The 23,916-nt window shown below is 35.6% G+C and overlaps 1 protein-coding gene across 21 annotated transcripts in view; it reads left to right on the forward strand.

The window, feature by feature from the left end:
* The window catches only part of scrib (scribble), a 696,032-nt gene that overhangs the window by 451,270 nt on the left and 220,846 nt on the right, over nucleotides 1-23,916 (forward strand). For all 21 annotated transcript variants that reach the window (XM_067760306.1, XM_067760307.1, XM_067760302.1 and 18 more), the window contains one exon: nucleotides 6,699-6,809. In XM_067760306.1, the coding sequence (XP_067616407.1) occupies nucleotides 6,699-6,809 (111 nt within the window). The remainder of the gene's footprint in view (nucleotides 1-6,698; nucleotides 6,810-23,916) is intronic.

The raw sequence follows: 23,916 nt of genomic DNA on the forward strand, positions 1-23,916 counted from the left end.
TATATCTCATACAACCGATTGTTCAGATAAGAAACTTTTCGCAATTTCTACCCCATTTTAACAGCTATAAGCTTCAAATTTCACCGATTGCTTACGTATATAGCATATATTGTTGTCTGAAAAAATCATAGAGATCGGTTGTATATATAGTATATATCTCATACAACCGATTGTTCAGATAAGAAACTTTTCGCAATTTCTACCCCATTTTAACAGCTATAAGCTTCAAATTTCACTGATTGCTTACGTATATAGCATATATTGTTGTCTGAAAAAATCATAGAGATCGGTTCTATATATAGTATATATCTCATACAACCGATTGTTCAGATAAGAAACTTTTCGCAATTTCTACCCCATTTCAACAGCTAGAAGCTTCAAATTTCACCAACTGCTTACGTGTATAGCATATATTGATGTCTGAAAAAATCATTGAGATCGGTGATATACATAGTATATATCTCATACAACCGATTGTTCAGATAAGAAACTTTGCGCAATTTCTGCCCCGTTTTAACAGTTAGAAGCTTCAAATTTCACAAAATGCTTTCGTATATAGCATATATTGTTGTCTGAAAAAATCATAGAGATCGGTGGTATATATATTATATACTTCATATAAACTGTCATATTGACCCCTTTTTTACGGCTAGAAGCTTCAAGATTCATCAAATTTCATCAAAAAGTTACGTTTACGTCATATATTTTTGAAATACGTGATTCGTAGCCATAGTTTTTACATGCAGACCACAAAAAACGTGAAGCTTTGCATCCTCACACAGAATACCTACCTATTTTTTATTTTATATTTATCTTAAAAATCGTTTAGATATGTTCAAATTTCACCAAATGCTTACGTGTATAGCATATATTGTTGTCTGAGAAAATCATAGATACCGGTGGTATATATAGTATATATCCCATACAACCGATTGTTCAGATAAGAAACTTTGCGCAATTTCTTCCCCATTTTAACAGTTATAAGCTTCAAATTTCACCGATTGCTTACGTATATAGTATGTATTGTTGTGTCAAAAAATCATAGAGATCGGTGATATATATAATATATATATGATGGTATATATAGTATATATATATAGTATATATATATTTTTTTTACGATTTCGGCCCCATTTTAACAGCTAGAAGCTTCAAATTTCACCAACTGCTTACGTGTACAGCATATATTGATGTTTAAAAAATCATTGAGATCGGTGGTACACATAATATATATCTCATACAACCGATTGTTCAGATAAGAAACTTTGCGCAATTTCTGCCCCGTTTTAACAGTTAGAAGCTTCAAATTTCACAAAATGCTTACGTATATAGCATATATTGTTGTCTGAAAAAATCATAGAGATCGGTCGTATATATATTATATACTTCATATAAACTGTCATTTTGACCCCTTTTTTACGGCTAGAATCTTCAAAATTCATCAAATTTCATCAAATAGTTACGTTTTCGTCATATATTTTTGAAATACGTGATTCGTAGTCATAGTTTTTACACGCAGACCACAAAAAACCTGAAACTTTGCATCCTCACACAAAGTACCTACCCGTTTTTTATTTTATATTTATCTTAAAAATCGTTAAGGTATGTAGATCTGTTCACTATATATTTCTTATCTTATACATCCGATTATTCGGAGATTACGAACGGGATAAGATTATTGTTCAGCCCCATTCATGAAAGGTATGAAGTCTTCGGCACAGCCGAAGACAGTCCCGTTCTTACTTGTTTATTTTATATTTATCTTAAAAATCGTTTAGATATGTTCAAATTTCACCAAATGCTTACGTGTATAGCATATATTGTTGTCTGAGAAAATCATAGATACCGGTGGTATATATAGTATATATCCCATACAACCGATTGTTCAGATAAGAAACTTTGCGCAATTTCTTCCCCATTTTAACAGTTATAAGCTTCAAATTTCACCGATTGCTTACGTATATAGTATGTATTGTTGTGTCAAAAAATCATAGAGATCGGTGATATATATAATATATATATGATGGTATATATAGTATATATATATAGTATATATATATTTTTTTTACGATTTCGGCCCCATTTTAACAGCTAGAAGCTTCAAATTTCACCAACTGCTTACGTGTACAGCATATATTGATGTTTAAAAAATCATTGAGATCGGTGGTACACATAATATATATCTCATACAACCGATTGTTCAGATAAGAAACTTTGCGCAATTTCTGCCCCGTTTTAACAGTTAGAAGCTTCAAATTTCACAAAATGCTTACGTATATAGCATATATTGTTGTCTGAAAAAATCATAGAGATCGGTCGTATATATATTATATACTTCATATAAACTGTCATTTTGACCCCTTTTTTACGGCTAGAATCTTCAAAATTCATCAAATTTCATCAAATAGTTACGTTTTCGTCATATATTTTTGAAATACGTGATTCGTAGTCATAGTTTTTACACGCAGACCACAAAAAACCTGAAACTTTGCATCCTCACACAAAGTACCTACCCGTTTTTTATTTTATATTTATCTTAAAAATCGTTAAGGTATGTAGATCTGTTCACTATATATTTCTTATCTTATACATCCGATTATTCGGAGATTACGAACGGGATAAGATTATTGTTCAGCCCCATTCATGAAAGGTATGAAGTCTTCGGCACAGCCGAAGACAGTCCCGTTCTTACTTGTTCAAAACTGTTTACTGTTCCTGCGCCTGTCGTCACACGAATGCTGCATCGTCGCCTCAGTGTCGCTCCAGTTTTTTCAACGTGTTACAGTCTGGAATATTTACATTCAAGAAGCTTCCCTTGTTCACAACTTTCTTGTCTCTTCCTTGTGCAGAAGAGTTAAATAAAAGTTTGTTAGATATGTGTGTAAATATTTTCTATCAATATATATACATAATATTAATTAGTGTGACGTGATATTTGTATATCGTTACAAGAATCCCATTTGCGACTGCGTTTAATGTTTCTTTTTCCGTGGTATCGTGAGAACAGGCTAATTTTAATTAAATATGCCCTTTTTAAATAACAATAACTGGGCATAATATGTCTCTGGATAGATTTATATTAATTATTCTTACTAATTGACGGGACCTTCATGCTTTATGCCGTTTTCGCTTAACGCCCACTTCTTTTTTATAAAATAATAGAAGTATCGTGGATAAAATTTGGTCCCGGTTGAATTCGCCCAAAACTAAAATTAAAGTTATACTAATTAAATTGAACCTCTATGCAAAACATTTTGCAGTTTCCAGTCGTGGCGAAGATTTACATAACATCTATTTGGTAGTAGAATTCACTAATTTTTTTCAGCGATATTCGTCATCGTTATGTAAAGAATCGATAAATGTACATGACTTCGGCTTTCAGTGATCCTTTGGTCATCTATTGTTGCTGAATAACAGAAGAATATTAAAATTGTTTTTAACGACATAAGCTGGGCAGCCACTCTAATCCATTTAAACTCAATTAAATTGTCATCTCATCAATGATGTCAAAACTTAGTTAGTGAATAGGACAATTATTATTAGCCGCTTTTATTTTTGCAAACTAGTGGAAATAAAACGCTATATAGATTAACATGAGAGATACATCCCAAATTTCCTCACTGTACCTTTAAATTAGTGAATAGGACAATTATTATTAGCCGCTTTTATTTTTGCAAACTAGTGGAAATAAAACGCTATATAGATTAACATGAGAGATACATCCCAAATTTCCTCACTGTACCTTTACATTTTCTGAATATATCGCTGTTGAAAGCAGATGAAAAATTTTGGAAAGCCTTTGAATTCTGCAAAGCAGGGACAAAACAATTATAAGGTGTGGAGTACATAGATGGTATGTTGTTGTTGTTGAATCACTTCTACAGCAACATATGTGACCTGGAATCATGAAACGACCCTATTGTGCGAAAATACCGTTGTTCACTTTTTGAGTGATTCTTATAGGAAATTTAACGTTCTTTCCAACGGAACAAACCGCAGTTTTCTATCTTCACAAATGGCATTTAAAGCCAAATCGGACCACAAATACGATTTTTTGAAATATTTGGACCCATGCGGCACCTTTCGGAGATTTTTTTCTTGTTATTGCATTGTCATCGGGTTCTGAACTATATTCCAAGTTTCAAGCTTGTAGCTTATCGGGAATTTACTTAAATTTTAATTACAAAATTCGTTCACAACGGCCGGCCGCTACACAGAGTCAAGCTAAACAAAAACTTTAAACGCGTTTTTCTCGAAAACTTGTTTTCGCACAATAGGGTCGGTCGTTTCATAATTCCAGGTCACATATATGGTATCGCCGCTACCTTTATATTGTGTTTATAATATTTTAGTTTTTTTTTTCATTTATTTTAATATCGTCATTGAAATGTTGGTAAAATAGTAGTTAGTAAAAAGGCCTTCGGGGAGTGTCCTTATCGCTACAATAACAACAGTGTACTTTGTATATATACCAAATGCCTCGTAGTTACCAAGTCTCCTAAGCACATTCGTATCAAACGTTTTCTACATTCTAATTCCGAACCCACCATTATTATAGAAAATTATCGAAAGGGGTTTATTTAATACCCCCTTCGAGATGAAGCTGCATACCCAATTTACCAAGAAGCTGAATTGCAGGAGGCGCTACCGATTTGTATTTTCCTTTGTACATGCTTTATGCCGAACGGCCTCTGCTAAGGTAGAACTTACCGATTTTTTCCGTTTAGGTTCGCCTATTTTTAAGAAAATTCAAAAAGCAGCACACCATAAATTGGAAGTGAGGCATACCCCGATAAATATTATTGTTGTTATTATTGTGTTGAAAAAAGCACGATTGTATCGTAAAGTCCATAACTGGTTTAATGCTTAGTTATAACATACCTTTGAATCGGTACAAGTTTTTCCAAAGTTGTTCGAATCACTAAATAGAACTTAACCTGGTCGAAATAGCTATTGCATCACCCACTATGCTCGTTAGATTTTCGTATAACCGATTCTATTATTTTCTTATACCATGCATAGAAAATAAGTGATCATTTTTTAAGAGTTACATCATTGTATTGTTAAAATTCATTGTTATAAGCATTTTCGTTGCATTTGTCCATTAACTGTATATTGTTAAATTTTCGCTTCATCGGGAATATATCTATTTTGAATACTTTAAGTACCTATCGCTTGCATGTGCTTTTCACCTTTTGTTATTTAAGCCATTGTTCATTGGCCATAGTCTTTTAAAAACTCTTGTAAATATACATTTTCTATTCATATCTATATACACATATGCATACATTTTTACATTTTTGCTTTAATAAGTATACTCGCTTGCTGTCGTTGAAAGTTTGAAAACGCGTATCAAGAGTTGTGTTTTTGTTTTTTTAGTAATGGTATGGACATATTTAATTATTTTAATAATTCAATCGTACCTACACATTAATACTCTTTTATGGGAAGTAGAGGTAACATTATAAAAATATATAATTTTTATGCAAAGATAGAAATTTGATTATACGTACAGCTTACATGCAAACAAAAAAAAAACCATACTAGCTTTGGAAGGTTTTGTACATTGAAAAGATAAATAACTTTGCCAGTAATTTTATTCTTTATCGCCAAGAAGTAACTAATTGATCCATTTTGTAGTTAATAAGGCGACATTAATTTATTTCACAAAAAATTACTTTAACGGATTTTTTTCCTCCAAGCAGATATTAAGGCGATAGATAACTGTAGCGTTTTAAAATTCCCTTTATTTCAATAATTTATGAGAACTTTTTTTTTTTAATTAAATGTTTTTCATTTCATCGAATTAGTTGCTTTTGCGATACAAAAATACTATCTTCCTTATTTCGATCATTTCTTCAGAAATGTCGTATCGAAACAGTGACTTGCGCGATAGAGAATGCTGGCAGTAGGACAATATTTTTGGAACTCAAATAGCAAGATTTTTTAATTTATCAAAATTTGAGCGTCAACTCTTACGTGTTCTAAACTTTCAAGGATCATATGCATACTGTAGCCCAGTAGATAAAAGCACTTTTCACCAACAGAAATCTGCATTTATTGGGGTAATCACAGTTTCGTTTTATCTAAGGTGTTAATCTTGTGGTCTATTAACTTTCATCCACTTAACACCACGGTTACTGATTTTGTTGTTGTTTCGCGAAGATACGAGAAGTAGCACTAGCTACTAAGCTAAAGGTGGCGTCTTGCACTAGCTGATTTAATTTTATGCAGACAAATCAAAGAAGACATTTTAAAAGAATTTAGTAAATTTTGTATAATTTTGAAATATGAAAATTCAATTTATGTCGAAATTAAGACTAAACTTCATGTTAAAGTAATATAATTAATTGCAGGATGCGCATATATGTATGTATATACTGTATCAAGTAGCTAAAAAATGTAAATTTGGCCACTCAACTGTGATTACCTTGTGTCTGTCTTAACGTACACCGCGAATAAAATTCAATAATTAAATATATTTTTTAAACCATCAGCAAAAATTTTCACCACGCACTTCATCAAAAACGATATTCATTGATTTTCTTTTAAATCTTTGAAACATGTTTTTGCCTCAATTTGTACATTATTTTTATGTATTACATTATTTTTATTATTTTAATGTAGCTTTTAAATTTTTCAACACAATATTTAAACTATACTTGTGTACAATCAAACATTTTTTATTCAAATTATAGGAAGTTATTTTACCGAAGAATCAGGGATCGTTGGGATTCAGCATCATTGGAGGCACAGATCATTCGTGTGTACCGTTTGGACGTGGTGAACCTGGTATATTCATATCACATGTGAGTAATTTGATATTCAAATAAACGCAACTACTAACAGATTTAATGAGCGCAGAGTATACATTAAGTTTCAATTCATATATAGCAGAGCTGTAAAATGATTCAATGAATACAGTTGTAAATTAGGAATGATTAATTTTTCCAATCTTATTGGTTGAATGTACATACAAAAGCTAATTTGAATGCGGTTTAATTTGCGGTCCTCCATTGGAGACTTGGAGGATCCTTTCAAGTCTTGCAATAACATGCCGTGGTTGACTGTATCAAAAGCTTTTGATAGGTCTAGCGCTACGAGTACTGCTCTGTCGTGGAATTTTTGATTCAATCCGCAACTTATTTGCATGTTAATGGCGTTTAGCGCAGTGGTACTTTTCGAAAGTAATGCTAATGAATGGCAAGACGAAAGTTGACAGTGAAGTAGGGAAGCAGAATGGCTTCAAGTGTGATAAGATTCTCCTGCGTTAGCTGATTTCCAAGGCTTTATAACCACCCTGGCTATTTTCCATTTTTCGGGGATGACGAAGGTTAACAGGGACAGGTTGAAGACAAGCGCTATATAATTAAATTTCGCTTTGCCAAGTTTTTTATGCATCGGTATGGCTATGCCTTCTGGGCTTACTGTTTAGATTGTTTAGCATTTACGACGGCATCTTCAACGTCTTTGGCGGTGATGGTAATTGGGGACGCGCTGTGTTTATGCTTGCGTGCGCGTTTGTTGGCCCGCCGTCTGGATTTGTCAACCGCAGAATGTATTACATATTGTCGACAGAAAGCGCTCGAGCATTTTTTCTAATCCGACAGCACTTTATCGCCAAAGACGATGTACATATATTTTGTCGTTGTGCTTAATCGGGTTCGATAGAAATTTCACGGTATACCATAGCTTACCCACACCGGTAGAGAAGTTACAATTCTTTAAGTGCTCCTCCCATATCGCCCGCTCGTGTTCATCCACAAGCAATCTGAGTTGTGGGTTTATGTCTCTTATTTGGGGGTCGCCGGGGTCGTGCTGTTTTATAAGGTCACATTCTCTCGCTAAAGCTGCGGCGTCCGCTGGTAAACAAGGCTGGATTTCCGGGACTCTTTCGGTGGGAATAAAACTAGCCGACGCGGATTCGATGATCTTGAGGAAAGCACGCTCCCCTTGATGGGCAACAGTCGTAAAAGGGAGGGCAGCAAAGCTATTGTCTGTATAATCATCGTGAGCGCAGGACTTGTTAACTACTAAAAAAACGCACTTTCATCAACTTCAAAAGAGGAAAGTGGGAACATTAGAAAACTTATATCGACTATCTCCGTGATCTTCCTGGTTAGCACATTACACTTTGACTGCAGTATTCTGAAGCGCCAGGGAGGCCAGGTCGCAAGTGCTTTTGTGGCCTTGGGACTGGACGTTCTTGGGTAAAATCGTCGAAATACCCGGTGTAGTTGGGTTTGCGGCCTGGCAACTTGGCGCGATGTAACCCGTCGGGGGGTTGCCGTCGCTGAGACCAAAACATCTATGAAAGTTGCACCTTCTAGGGCAGGAACTGCATTGGGCAGATGTCGCAAGCAAACATATTCTGTGGCAAATGGTGCACAAGCTATTAGGTACTAAGAGAATCTTTCCCTGACCTACTACTGTGCTATTGCCGTGAAGAGGGGGAGAAGAATATGGAGGTAAGGGCTGATGCTCAGCATTGCTACCTACTCTGCTACGGAGATTGTAGATATGGGTAGGAACGGCAGTATGAGCTGGGGGCGCCGCGGGGCGCAGCAAATTGAATGGAGCTACAATGAAATTACAGCCCTTGGTCAATATGTCAATCGCCTTGGGAAGCCAATATGCCAATCCATAGCTGATTGAATTGCGTCCCGAGCTCAATTAATGGTGGTAGGTGATGTAGAAAGACTTTTGACGTTTTCGCTAGTGATTGTTCAATTTGCTGAATGCAAAAACTTCTATTAATTACCCTTAAAATTTCCATTATCAGAGCTGATGTTTTCGTACATTTAATGCTTTACATACCTATGATTGATTGAAGCTGTCCAAAGAGTAATAAATCACCATAGTGCCATGTTTCATTTAAAAATTTACTTCTGATTGAAACTAAATTTTTATACTCAGTTGAGCAGAGCTCACAGAGTATATTAAGTTTGATTGGATAACGGTTGGTTGTACATATATAAAGGAATCGAGATAGATATAGACTTCCATATATCAAAATAATCAGGATCGAAAAAAAATTGATTGAGCCATGTCCGTCCGTCCGTCCGTCCGTCCGTCCGTTAACACGATAACTTGAGTAAATTTTGAGGTATCTTGATGAAATTTGGTATGTAGGTTCCTGAGCACTCATCTCAGATCGCTATTTAAAATGAACGATATCGGACTATAACCACGCCCACTTTTTCGATATCGAAAATTTCGAAAAACCGAAAAAGTGCGATAACTCATTACAAAAGGCAGATAAAGCTACAAAACTTGGTAGATGGGTTGACGTTATGACACAGAATAGAAAGTTAGTAAGATTTTGGACAATGGGCGTGGCACCGCCCACTTTTACAAGAAGGTAATTTAAAAGTTTTGCAAGCTGTAAGTTGGCAGTCGTTGAAGATATCATGATGAAATTTGGCAGGAACGTTACTACTATTACTCTATATGTGTTAAATAAAAATTAGCAAAATTGGATGAAGAACACGCCCAATTTTTAAAAAAAAAAATTTTAAAATTCAAATTTTAACAAAAAATTTAATATCTTTACTGTATATAAGTAAATTAAGTCAAAATTCAACTCCAGTAATGATATGATGCAACAAAATATAAAAATAAAAGAAAATTTCAAAATGGGCGTGGCTCCGCCCATTTTCATTTAGTTTGTCTAGAATACTTTTATTGCCATAAGTCGAACAAAAATTTACCAATCCTTCTCAAATTTGGTAGGAGCATAGATTCTATGACGGTAACTGTTCTCTGTGAAAATGGGCGAAATCGGTGGAAGCCACGCCCAGTTTTTATACACAGTCCACCGTCTGTCCTTCCGCTCGGCCATTAACACAATAACTTGAGCAAAATCCGATATATCTTTACTAAACTTAGCCCACGTACTTACCTGAGCTCACTTTTTCTTGGTATAAAAAATGGGCGAAATCTGACCATAACCACGCCCACTTTATCGATATCGAAAATTACGAAAAATGAAAAAAATGCCATAATTCTATACCAAATACGAAAAAAGTGATGAAACATGGTAACTGGATTGGTTTATTGACGCAAAATATAACTTTGGAAAAAACTTTGTAAAATGGGTGTGACACCTACCATATTAAGTAGAAGAAAATGAAAAAGTTCTACAAGGCGAAATCAACAGCCCTTGGAATCTTGGCAGGAATACTGTTAGTGGTATTGCATATATAAATAAATTAGCAGTACCCGACAGATGATTTTCTGGATCACCTGGTCCACATTTTGGTCGATATCGCGAGAACGCCTTCACATATACATCTAAGGGCCACTCGCTTTTAAATCCCTCATTAATACCTTTAATTTGATATCCATATCGTACAAAAACATACCAGAGTCACCCCTGACCCACCCTAATGGCGATATCTCGAAAAGGCGTCCACCTATAGACCTAATGCCCCCTCCCTCTTAAAATGCTCAGTAACACCTTTCGTTTGATACCCATATCGTACAAACATTCTAGAGTCACCCCTGGCCCACCCTAATGGCGATATCTCGAAAAGGCGTCCACCTATAGACCTAATGTCCACTCCCTCTTAAAATGCTCAGTAACACCTTTCGTTTGATACCCATATCGTACAAACATTCTAGAGTCACCCCTGTCCCACCCTAATGGCGATATCTCGAAAAGGCGTCCACCTATAGACCTAATGCCCACTCCCTCTTAAAATGCTCAGTAACACCTTTCGTTTGATACCCATATCGTACAAATATTCTAGAGTCACACCTGGCCCACCCTAATGGCGATATCTCGAAAAGGCGTCCACCTATAGAACTAAGGATTACTCCCTTTTAAAATACTCATTACCACCTTTCATTTGATACCCATATCGTACAAACACATTCTAGAGTCACCCTGGCCCACCCTAATGGCGATATCTCGAAAAGGCGTCCACCTATAGACCTAATGCCCACTCCCTCTTAAAATGCTCAGTAAAACCTTTCGTTTGATACCCATACCGTACAAACATTCTAGAGTCACCCTTGGTCCAGCTTTATGGCGATATCTCGAAAAGGCGTCCACCTATAGAACTAAGGATTACTCCCTTTTAAAATACTCATTACCACCTTTCATTTGATACCCATATCGTACAAACACATTCTAGAGTCACCCTGGCCCACCCTAATGGCGATATCTCGAAAAGGCGTCCACCTATAGACCTAATGCCCACTCCCTCTTAAAATGCTCAGTAACACCTTTCGTTTGATACCCATATCGTACAAATATTCTAGAGTCACCCTTGGTCCACCTTTATGGCGATATCTCGAAAAGGCGTCCACCTATAGAACTAAGGATTACTCCCTTTTAAAATACTCCTTACCACCTTTCATTTGATACCCATATCGTACAAACACATTCTAGAGTCACCCCTGGCCCACCCTAATGGCGATATCTCGAAAAGGCGTCCACCTATAGACCTAATGCCCACTCCCTCTTAAAATGCTCAGTAACACCTTTCGTTTGATACCCATATCGTACAAACATTCTAGAGTCACCCCTGGCCCACCCTAATGGCGATATCTCGAAAGGGCGTCCACCTATAGACCTAATGCCCACTCCCTCTTAAAATGCTCAGTAACACCTTTCGTTTGATGCACATATCGTACAAACACATTCTAGAGTCACCCCTGGCCCACCCTAATGACGATATCTCGAAAAGGCGTCCACCTATAGACCTCATGCCCACTCCCTCTTAAAATGCTCAGTAACACCTTTCGTTTGATACCCATACCGTACAAACATTCTAGAGTCACCCCTGGCCCACCCTAATGGCGATATCTCGAAAAGGCGTCCACCTATAGACCTAATGCCCACTCCCTCTTAAAATGCTCAGTAACACCTTTCATTTGATTCCCATATCGTACAAACACATTCTAGAGACACCCCTGGTCCACCTTTATGGCGATATCTCGAAACGGCGTCCACCTATGGAACTAAGGATCACTCCTTTTCAAAATACTCATTAACAGCTTTCATTTGATACCCATATCGTACAAACACATTATAGAATCACCCCTGGTCCACCTTAATGGGGACATCTCGAAAAGGCGTCCACATATAGAACTAAGGCCCACTCCTTTTTAAAATACTCATTAACACCTTTCATTTGATACCCATATCGTACAAACAAATTCTAGAGTCAACCCTGGTCTACCTTTATGGCGATATCCCTAAATGGCGTTCATCCATAGAACTATGGCCTACTCTCTCTTAAAATACTCTTTAATACCTTTCATTTGATACACATGTTATACAACCACATTCCAGGGTTACCCCAGATTGATTTTCCTTATTTTGTCTCCATAGCTCTCAACTGAGTATGTTATGTTCGGTTACACCCGAACTTAGCCCTCCTTACTTGTATATGTTAAAATTGTGATAATACACAAATCAGAAACACAAATTCCTATTTAAAATATTCAAAAAAACTCAATTGTAATGATACGTACCCTCTATCAGCAAAAACCCAGTTTTTTAGAAATATAAAAAAATTGGTTTGGCAGCTGTACTGTAAATTTCCTTATGGATGATAAAATATCCCGTTGTGTATTCAAACCAAGTTTTTATTCTAAACTCAGATTTCTTTAGTTTAAAAATCAGATAGAGGTCTATGCTATTCGAATGGAAGTTATTTTTACAAAAAATGTTGTTGATAGAAGTTATTGCAGAGAATTGAAAATATTAGTTTATTGGCAAGGCAGGTATTATTAAAAACGTTGACCGCGGACGGACGGACAGATAAACCTGGCGAAATCAAAATATTTTTATACACGGAAGTTGCTGATATAGGGTTTTACTCTTGAAAAAAATTTTTTCCTGAGAGAGAGATTTTCAAAATGAGAGTCAATACTATTTGAGTTTTAAAGCTGGTAATATCATGTATGAAAGGTGAGTTGGAGATCATTTTACCATCTAAATATAAGTCATATTCGTAGAAATTGCTGAAGGCAGGTATCTATATCTATATATATATAATCTATCTATAAATCTTATAAAATAAAGTCGCTAAATGCCATGTATGCACATAACTTCACACAGAATGCTCCGATTTTAAAACGGTTTTTTGCATTTGAAAGCTTAGCTACGTGATATGGTACAGTTAATATAATTTGAAGGTATATATTATAGGGGCGTGGTAAATTGCCAAAATATAGTAAAAAATCATACAATTTTTGTTTACACAGCTATAACTCATAAACGGATGGATGGATTTAAAAAATTCTACTTTTCAGTAAAACTTTGAAATATTTACCTTCGATCTGCATCTAAAAAAAATACTTGATTCCTTTCTTATATCAGCCAAATTGTTTAAACAAAATTAACATTTTTACCAAAAAATGTGTTTGTGTGTTTGTTCGCTGTGAACTGTCCGCGCTAATTGCTTTTGAGTGAGGCTTGATACGACACATACATACGTACATATATGTAGCATTCGCTGCGTTATTTAACTTCGGGCGTAGGTTTATAGGTATGTATCGATGTACATCACTACATAGATAAAACAAAGTCGCTTTTTCTGTCCCTATGTCCCTTTGAATGATTAAACCTTTAAAAATACGCAACAGATTTTGATGCGCCTTTTTTTAATAGATAAAAAGTGATTGAAGAGGAAGTAACGGATGAACATATTTAGCTGAAAATTGGTGGAGGGGTAGCTTAGAACCAGGAGACAGACATAGGATAATTTTTATCCCGTTCTGGATAGGGTCTTGAGATCAAAACTTGGAATTGGGTAATCCTGGGATATGTTTGTACAATATGGGTATCGAATGTAAGCTGTTTATGACTACTTTGATACGGGGTATTTTTCGTAACCGCGGGTAACTAGGGTCTCCAGATATAAGCGAAAACGTGAACGCGGGTACCCCTAGAATGTGTTTATTGAATATGGATAACGAATGAAAGCTGTTGATGAGTGCTTTAGTACAGGGTAGTTTCCATACCTATTGGTGAAGGGTCTCGAGATATAGGCCAAAACGTGCATCAGGGTAACACTAGGATGCGGTTTTGCATTATGGGCATCAAATTGAAGCTGTTGATGAATGCTTTAGTACAGAGTAATTTTTATACCGCTGGGTGACTCGGGTCTCAAGATATGGGCAAAACCTGGACCCGGATACCCCTAGAATGTGTGTGTAATATGGATATTAAATGAAAGTTGTTGCTGAGAGCTTTACAGTAATTTTCATTATGATATTCGATTTATTTAGTTGCATTAACCTGGCAAAACTGATAAATGTGCATGCGAAGCCGAAATAAAGACATGAATTAATAATAACCACATAACTATTTACATACATCCTATTCGATTTGCCTGGCAATAAGGGATGAAGAAGAATGGGAAAAACTTTAGAGAAGAGAAAAGAGAGCAGAAGACTGAGAAAGAGATAGAGTGAGGCGAAAATGGAGATAGATGCAGCGAAAATACGGAGGGAGGAGTGAATAAAAGGATTAAGAAAAAGTGAGGAGGGGGGAGGGGGGGGGCAGAGTTAGACGGAAAAATCTTATTAAAATGTATGGAGATAGACCAAATTTAGGGCAGAACAACGCCTGGCGGGTCTGCTAGTAAATCTTATAAAATAAAGTCGCTAAATGCCATGTATGCACATAACTTCACTTCACATAACTTCATTTGAAAGCTTAGCTACGTGAGATAGTACAGTTAATATAATTTGAAGATATATATTATAGGGGCGTAGCAAATTGCCAAAATGTAGTAAAAAATCATACAATTTTGGTTTATACAGCCATAACTCATTAACGGATGGATGGATTTAAAAAATTCTACTTTTCAGTAAAACTTTGAAATATTTACCTTCGATCTGCATAAAAAAAAATACTTGATTCCTTTCTTATATCAGCCAAATTGTTTAAACAAAAGTAACATTTTTACCAATAAATTCGTGTGTGTGTGTGATTGTTCGGTATCAACTGTGCGAGCAAATTACTTTTGAGTGAGACATGATGCGACACATACGTATATACACATAGCATTCGCTGCGTTATCTAACTTCGGCCGTAGGTTTATAGGTATGTATGTGTTTTCATATCAGCTTGACATACATATGTATATACATACACAAATAATAATAAATGGTTAAGAATGCATACATCTCTTGAAAAATACTCTTTCGTTAAAAATATTGAACATTTTCTTAAAATTCTTAAACAAAATTTTATTTTTTGGTATTTTTGCATGTATCACTACCACTACGTAGTATAAAACAGAGTCGCTTTTTCTGTCCCTATGTCCGTTTCAATGCTCAAACCTTTAAAACTACGCAACGGATTTTGGTGCGCTTTTTTTAGTATATAGAGTGATTGAAGAGAAAGGTTTATATGTATAATAACATCCAATAAATAGTGGAGAAATGCTGTTATTTTTGAAGTTTCTAATGTAATGTAAGTATAAATATAAAAGATAGTGGTGTTAGTTGCACTCCTTATAACTCAAGAACGGATGAACAGATTTGGCTGAAAATTAGTGGAGGTGTAGCTTAGAGCCAGGAGACAGACATAGGATACTTTTTGTCCCGTTCTGGCTAGGGTCTTGAGATCAAAACGTGGACTTGGGTAATCCTGGGATATGTTTGTCCAATATGGGTATCAAATGGAAGCTGTTTATGAGTACTTTGATACGGAGTATTTTTCGTACCCGTGGGTGACTAGGGTATCGAGATATAGGCCAAAACGTGGACGCGGGTGCTCCTAGAATGTTTTTGTAGAATATGGATAACAAATGAAAGCTGTTGATGAGAGCTTTAGTACAGGGAAGTTTTCATACCTATTGGTGACTATTGTCTCGAAATATAGGCCAAAACGTGGACCAGGGTAACACTAGGGTGTGGTTTTACATTATGGGTATCAAATCGAAGCTATTGATGTGTGCTTTAGTACAGAGTAATCTTTATACCCCTTGGTGACTAGGGTCTCGAGATATAGGCCAAAACCTGGACCCGGATACCCCTAGAATATGTCTGTAATAGGGATATCAAATGAAAGCTGTTGCTAATTTTCATTGGGATATTCGATTTAGTCGCATTAACCCGGCAAAACTGATAAATATGCATGCGAAGCCGAAATAAAGACATGAATTAATAATACCCACATACCTATTTGCAAACGTCCTATTCGATTTGCCTGAAATTTGGTATATAAATTTGCCTATATTAGTATTTACGATCCTTTTTTTCCGGGAGGTAGACCAGAGAAAGGCTGGGACTGGGATTAGGGCTAGGACCGAGACTCGGAGTGGGACTGGGACTCGAAATGGGACTGGAACAAAATACATACCACCCTCTGGGACTGGCAATAAGGGATGAAGAAGAATGGGAAAAACTTCAGAGAAGAGAAAAGAGGGAAGGAGACTGACAAAGAGATATAGTGAGACGAAGATAGAGATAGATGAAGCGAAAAAGACGGAGGGTGGAGAGAATGAAAGGATTAAGAAAAAGTGAAGAGGGGGGAGGGAAGGGCTAGACGGAAAATGCTTATTAAAATGTATGCAGATAGACCAAATTTAGGGTAGAACAACGTCTGGCGGGTCTGCTAGTAAATCTTATAAAATAAAGTCGCTAAATGCCATGTATGCACATAACTTCACACAGAATGCTCCGATTTTAAAACGTTTTTTTGCATTTGAAAGCTTAGCTACGTGAGATGGCACAGTTAATATAATTTGAAGATATATATTATAGGGGCGTGGCAAATTGCCAAAATGTAGTGAAAATCATAAATTGTGTGTTTAAAAAATTCTACTTTTCAGTAAAACTTTGAAATATTTACCTTCGATCTGCATCAAAAAAAAAAAAAAAAAAATACTTGATTCCTTTCTTATATCAGCCAAATTGTTTAAACAAAAGTAACATTTTTACCAAAAAATTCGTGTGTGTGATTGTTCGCTGTGAACTGTCCGCGCTAATTACTTTTGAGTGAGACATGATGCGACACATACATATGTACACATAGCATTCGCTGCGTTATTTAACTTCGGCCGTAGGTTTATAGGTATGTATGTGTTTTCATATCAGCTTGACATACATATGTATGTACATACACAAATAATAATAAATGGTTAAGAACAGGCATGCTTAACCAACGAAACGATATCATTTCGTTACGATAATCAACGTTAATAAACGAAAGGAAGTCATTTCGTTTCGTTTATTAACGTTAAGATCGTCAAATTAACGAAATGATTTCGTTTCGTTTTCTGCCATATCAAAACGAAATCAAATCGTTTATGTTGATTATTAATTTCAAACTATGCTGGCAAAGCTGATTGATGGCGGAGTCATTAAAGGTGAAAGCATTAGCCAAGCTGATTGCAACTTTTCTCATGAATTTTGACAGTACAAACATTTCTCAGAGTATTTTTGACATTACCACCAACGAATTACACAAACAAATTACATAGAGTTTGTGTGTGTATGTGCGCTCGTTGTTGCCACCTTACGGCTTCACCATGGCTATAGCATTGCCAGCACAATTCAAACATAAAGTATCACGTTTTTGTTAACGTTTTTAACGTTAACGAAAGCTTTTCGTTTCGGTTAAAAACGAGATACAATTTATCTTGATAATTTCTTTATCGATAATATTTCGAAGTGTTTCAACGGAAACGGTGGAAATTTTTTGATAAACGATTAGCTTAACGTTAAGGTGCATCCCTGGTTAAGAATGCATACATCTCTTGAAAAATACTCTTTCGCTAAAAATATTGCACATTTCCTTAAAATTCTTAAACAAAAGTTAAATTTTTTGGTATTTTTGCATGTATCACTATCACTATCAGTATATAGTATAAAACAAAGTCGCTTTTTCTGTCCCTATGTCCTTTAAATGCTTAAACCTTTAAAACTACGCAACGGATTTTGATGCGCTTTTTTTTTAATAGATAGAATGATTGAAGAGGAAGGTTTGTATTATAATAACATCCATTAAATAGTGGAGAAATGCTGTTATTTTTGAAGTTTCTAATGTGATGTAAGTATAAATATGAAAGATAGTGGCGTTAGTTGCACTCTTTATAACTCAAGAACGGATGAACAGATTTGGCTGAAAATTGGTGGGGGTAGCTTAGAACCAGGAGGCAGACATAGGATACTTTTTATCCCATTCTGGCTATGGTCCTGAGATCAAAACGTGGACCTGGGTAATCTTGGTATATGTTTGTGCAATATGGGTATCAAATGGAAGCTGTTTATGAGTACTTTGATACGGAGTATTTTTCGTACCCGTGGGTGACTAGGGTCTCGAGATATAGGCCAAAACGTAGACCAGGGTAACACTAGGATGTGTTTTTACATTATGGATATCAAATTGAAGCTGTTGATGTGTGCTTTAAAGTAATTTTCATTGTGATGTTCGATTTAGTCGCATCAACCTGGCAAAACTGATAAATATGCATGCGAAGCCGAAATAAAGACGTGAATTAATAATACCCACATACCTATTTACATACATACGCCCTATTCGATTTGCCTGAAATTTGGTATATAAATTTGTCTATACATGTTAGTATTTACAATCCTTTTTTCCGGGAAGTAGACCAGAGACGGGTTGGGAATGGGATTAGGACTAGGACTGGGACTGAGACTCGGAGTGGGACTGGGACTCGGAATGGGACTGGAACAAAATGCATACCACCCTCTGGGACTGGCAATAAGGGATTAAGAAGAGTGGAAAAAACTTGAGAGAAGGGAAAAGAGGGAAGGAGACTAGATGGAGAAGAGATAGAGTGAGACGAAGATAGAGATAGATGAACCGAAAAAGACGGAGGGAGGAGTGAATAAAAGGATAAAGAAAAATAAGAGGGGAGGGCAGAGTTAAACGGAAAAAGCTTATTAAAATGTATGCAAATAGATCAAATTTAGGGCAGAACAACGTCTGACGGGTCTGCTAGTGCTTTCATAAATTGTAATTTGATAATATTATAAAACCTAAAGCTGAAGATTTCTTCTCGAACACAAACGAGAACTTCGAGACCATAGAAATCGAGAACTCGCCTTCTCGCGAGATTATCGTATCTAGAAATACTCGTAAATCTCGCGAGCTTCTCGACATTCAGTTAAGTTGCTGCATTGGCAATATTCTATGCATTTCGGTGTTTTTAGTTGTGGTATAGTGAATATATCGTAAGTTCTAAATAAAACAGCCAATGAGTCGATAAAATTGAATGTCGAGAAGCTGGCGAGCTTTTCGAGTTTCGAGGATCTCGTGAGAAGTCTCTTCTGGAACAAGTCGTGAGCTCTAATAAAAGAAAAGTAGACACAGACATCTCTCAACTAGGTAGCGTGCTCGCCTACCATTCCGAAGGTCCTGTTGAGTCTGCACATCAAAGTTGCGATAAACAAGCCATTTTGCTCGTTTTCGCGCGACAACGCCTAGAACACGAAAGGCGCTTCCCAGCATTGCTGAGTGCGCTCTTTTTTCATTTTCATAGTTTTTCTATCACATGGCTTTGTTCTGATATAACGAAATATGGACTTAGAACTATGGCTAGGCGCTTGTGATTGATAATCCGGCCCTGTCCCAACTACAATGCGTAAGTATATGTGCATACATTCTCGCTGGTGAATAATAATAGAATACAATTGTTGGAATTCGCGTCGGCTGTCATGCTGTGAAATGCTTGAAACACAATGCCGAGCGATGACGTTATACGCCGTGTCGGGCGATGACATTTTTTCAAATTACGCCCAGATATTTCGTCTACTCAAAACACAATGCCGGGCATTGTTTACTATATAGTTTGGCAGCTTAAATAGAGCTTATGTTGCGAATAGAGTGGAAGGCAGTGGACTAGGCAGTCGAATATCATATAATGAAGGAATTGATGTTCGGAGTTTTTTCAAAATTTTCCCGAAATCCTGAATCACAAAAGGGAGTGTAGTTAAGTACGAAAATGAAAAAAATGTAGTTAGGTTTCGCTCCTTTTTTAGCAGGAGATTTTCATTTAAAAAATGTAATATACAAACCAATGTTCATTATATTACTTTTTTAGGGAGATTTTCATTTTAAAAATGTAATATATAAACCAATGGTCCTTTATTACTCATTTTATCTATGGAGCTTCACATGCACTTTACAAAAATCTGCTTTTTATTTTTACGAACTTATTCCTCAATGAAAATAAATGAAAAACGTATTTTTTTTAATCATGTTTCTTACTTCTTAAATATTATAAACGTGTTAAAAGTAGCAGGACTAAAATAATATTGACAAATCTGATATGTCAAACTAATTTTATATAATAAAAATGATTTCACAAATTGCATACATTTAATACATATGCATTATATTTTAAATTTTCTCTAACTACTCGTTTTGTGCTGACTAAATTTTGCTTATGCATAACTTTCTTTGGCTATATAAGGTAACAATTCCAGGGGCCGTTTTCACCATCTTCGGTGAACGATAACAAACACTTTATTTGAAAGAAATCGTTCAGTGATTCGTCAAATAGGGGTTACTTTAAAATAACAGACGTTAAGGGTTCCCCTGTTACATGAGGAAAAGTGAAATACAACTATTTTTATAACACGAAGATAGATAGAAAATTTATTGGGGATTGAACTGCGACCGTTGATCTATTGTGCCCTCATCAGATTGCGTCGCGTGTTCCACCGTCTCTCCTGATCGATCACGAAATCGACATGAATACAAAATTATGTCTTTTATTTAGTTGAACGGCGATATAAATTCTTATATTTTTCAAGAAATCCAGGAAACTTCAAGAAGAACCCTAAGTTTTTAATTATTTGTGTTTTGCTTTGACGTTCGCGGTGCGTTGCTTATAGATTGAAGCAATTAAAGCGCGTATGTTCAAAGTCAGGTGTAGACGCAACGCAAGTGCCAAAACGACTCAAAAGTCACCTTAAGCTTAGTTGCTTCACGTGTTATTTATCATTATTAATTAAAAATGTTGGATCTCGTAAGAAGCTAAACTTAGGCAAGATACACACGAGACATAGCTTCGTAGACGCGTACAAAATATGGAATGCAGCTACGATTTTCTACGGCTCAAGATTTCTTATGCTGTACCTAATACGCGTCTATGAAGATACGCCTCGTGTGCATCTTCCTTTAGATTATTTTCAAAGAAAAAATTCTTTGTTGTTTAAACTTTGCTAATATTCACATACATGTCTACTACTATGGCTGTCGCTTCCATACTACTATTTCATTATTTAAAAAAAAAAAATTAGTTCTGAAAAATGCAACCTTGTCACATGCGGTTGCCACACCATGTTTTCATTTAGGACCAAAATGCGTCGAAAAAAAGACTAGATCTCAAAAAAAAAGGACCAAATTTTAGGTTTTTTATTGGTATACAAACACTTGGGGTGGTTCAATGGTTTAATATATAAAATTTTAATAAAGTAGAAACTTGGTTTTAATTCAAACTGCACAAACAAAAATAAAGTGCACCTTTAGGTATTATATGTTCACATTTCTAGGATTAGTCTATGTCTTTCGCCAACCAAACGTTGTGAACCTAGTTTTGCTTGATTGCTATGGAATAAATTGCATAGCGCAATTAGGTTTTATTAAAGAACGGTTAAAAAAAATTGCGTTGTGGCACACTCAGTAAATCGTAAATAAAACTAAGCAGTGGTGTTAATGCTATTTTTATAGATGTTTACTTTTTCCCTAACAGTTCAAACTTCATACCAGAGCCTAGATTCAGTAAGTGAGAGTTGGAACTCAGACTAAAAATCAAGCGTCTTAAAAGTTTCAACTGTGTAATAACTGAATACCGATCGAAATATCTAACCACTAAAACACGTTTTTTTTTCTGATAAGTCCGTTGTTTCATCAAAAGTTAATGACAATGTGTTTGCCCGAACATTCAACACTTCCCTTTTTAATGCCTTGCCTAAATTATCTACCGGGTGAAATGTCATTGTTCTGCTACATTTTATAGATAGAGCAATTTTCGTTGTAAGAATTCCATTGAAGTGTAAGTTGGTTAGGTATTTCAACTATTTTATACGATGTTTAATGATTAAGTTGAAACACGACTTTTCTAGTCTTTAGATTTACCGGAAGTGCCGGTCACCATATTTATTTTCAAGGTTGCCCTCTATTTTCATATCGATAGTTTTACAATATTTACAATAGGGTTGCTTAACTTCTAATAGCTTAAGCTACATGTACATAATGGGTTTACAGAAGTAAATTGAAAATTATGTGTGGGTAATAGATATGCCGAAACTTTTATTGGCAGTATTTTGAATTTTTGTTTCAGTGAAAAAGAAATAAAAGTACCAAATCCGTGCCGAAAAAGAACCAAAATTAAGAAAAAGGGACCAGCGGACCATATGAAGTTGAAAAGGGCCATTTTTTTGTCCAAATGGACTGAGGTGGCAACCGTGTTCTCAAATGCAAGCTTCCACATCAAATACATACACATATAAGTACTTCGACATTACGAAATACATTGTCGCGTTGTAAGCCAAAGTATTTTTGCATAAAACCTTTTTGACCACCACAATACCACAGATTAAGTGTAAAATTTCACAAAAATGAATGTGCGAATGTGCGCTACTTGGTAAAATTTACAATGACGCCGGGCGAAATTTGCGCTCTTTATTCAGAGTGGCCAGTATTTAAAAATAAAGATGAAAACAATTAAAACTTTTTTAATTCTTTGCTTTAGCACATGACTGCTAAAGCACGCCCAAAATGTTAAGAGCTGTATCGAAAAACACATCTGGTTGTCAGGAATCCAAATCCAGAGGGCGAACATTAATACTTAGTACAACCCTTTAATTTAGAAAATACAGTTTACATATATACAGCGCACGTACGCCGGTTAGTTGAAAACATTGATTGAAAAAACTAAAATTTAGCAAATGTTTGTGCTAATTACTTTTTAATAATATAAAGCAATAGTTGACGGTTTATTAATAATGATACCGAAACACGTCTTTCGATATTCCTCCCAATTTTTTTAACGTGTTTTGGCAGTAGAATTAAGAATTATGTGTAAAAAAACACCCAATTTTATTTTTGGATATTGTTTTCTTTTTTTATACTTAAAAAAATTTAACAGCGGCAACCCTTGGGATGTTTGTCGGCATCGCCCGGCGGCGACGATAGAAATAAATCTATCGTCGCAAAATGCCGTCGCGTAAATTTCGCTCTTCACTTTCATTGTGTTCACGTTCATGTAATTACGGGGATTCTATTTTTGACCAGGCAAAGTTCGTCGCGTTTATTTCGCGGCGTCAGGGCATTGTGTTTCAAACTAAAGTATGTTAAGCGTTGGACTTTGCTATTATCATTTTTACAAGAATTTAAACTTTTTCGAGCGTTTCGTTCCTTTCGGCGCAAGTGTACATATATACAGTGGCTCACAAAAGTATTTTACATTCGAAGCTGATTATAAAAACCTTTGACAACTTTTATATTGTATTATTTATTCAGTAAAAAAGCTTCAGTGGTATTAAAGCTAATGATTCAAACTAGTTGTATAAGTAATCTAAGATTCAAAATATATTTTTTATTTTCCGTAAGCTACACAAAACGTAAAAAATCCACATTTCTTTGCTCACAAAAGTATTTTGCTTTTCACAAGGATTTGTAAAAAAATCTAAGTAAATCCTATTTAATACTTTGAAACAGAATCAAAACGATTTGTTATAGATTCCACCAGTTTCCTGCAAAATTCTGTCGGAACTCTCTCATTTTTCGAGCAGAATATATTTAAGGCACTTTTCAACAAAATTTTATGTTTGTGCGCGTCAACTTTTAGATAGTACCAAACATTTTCTACCGTATTTATGTCAGTACTTTGAGGAGGTGTTGGTAAGTGTTTGGTGTTAAAAAGTATTCATATAACAAGAAAAACAAACAAATCACAGCTTCGACCGGCT

Source organism: Eurosta solidaginis, chromosome 1, assembly GCF_040869045.1.
Source record: "Eurosta solidaginis isolate ZX-2024a chromosome 1, ASM4086904v1, whole genome shotgun sequence".
Lineage (NCBI taxonomy): Eukaryota > Metazoa > Arthropoda > Insecta > Diptera > Tephritidae > Eurosta > Eurosta solidaginis.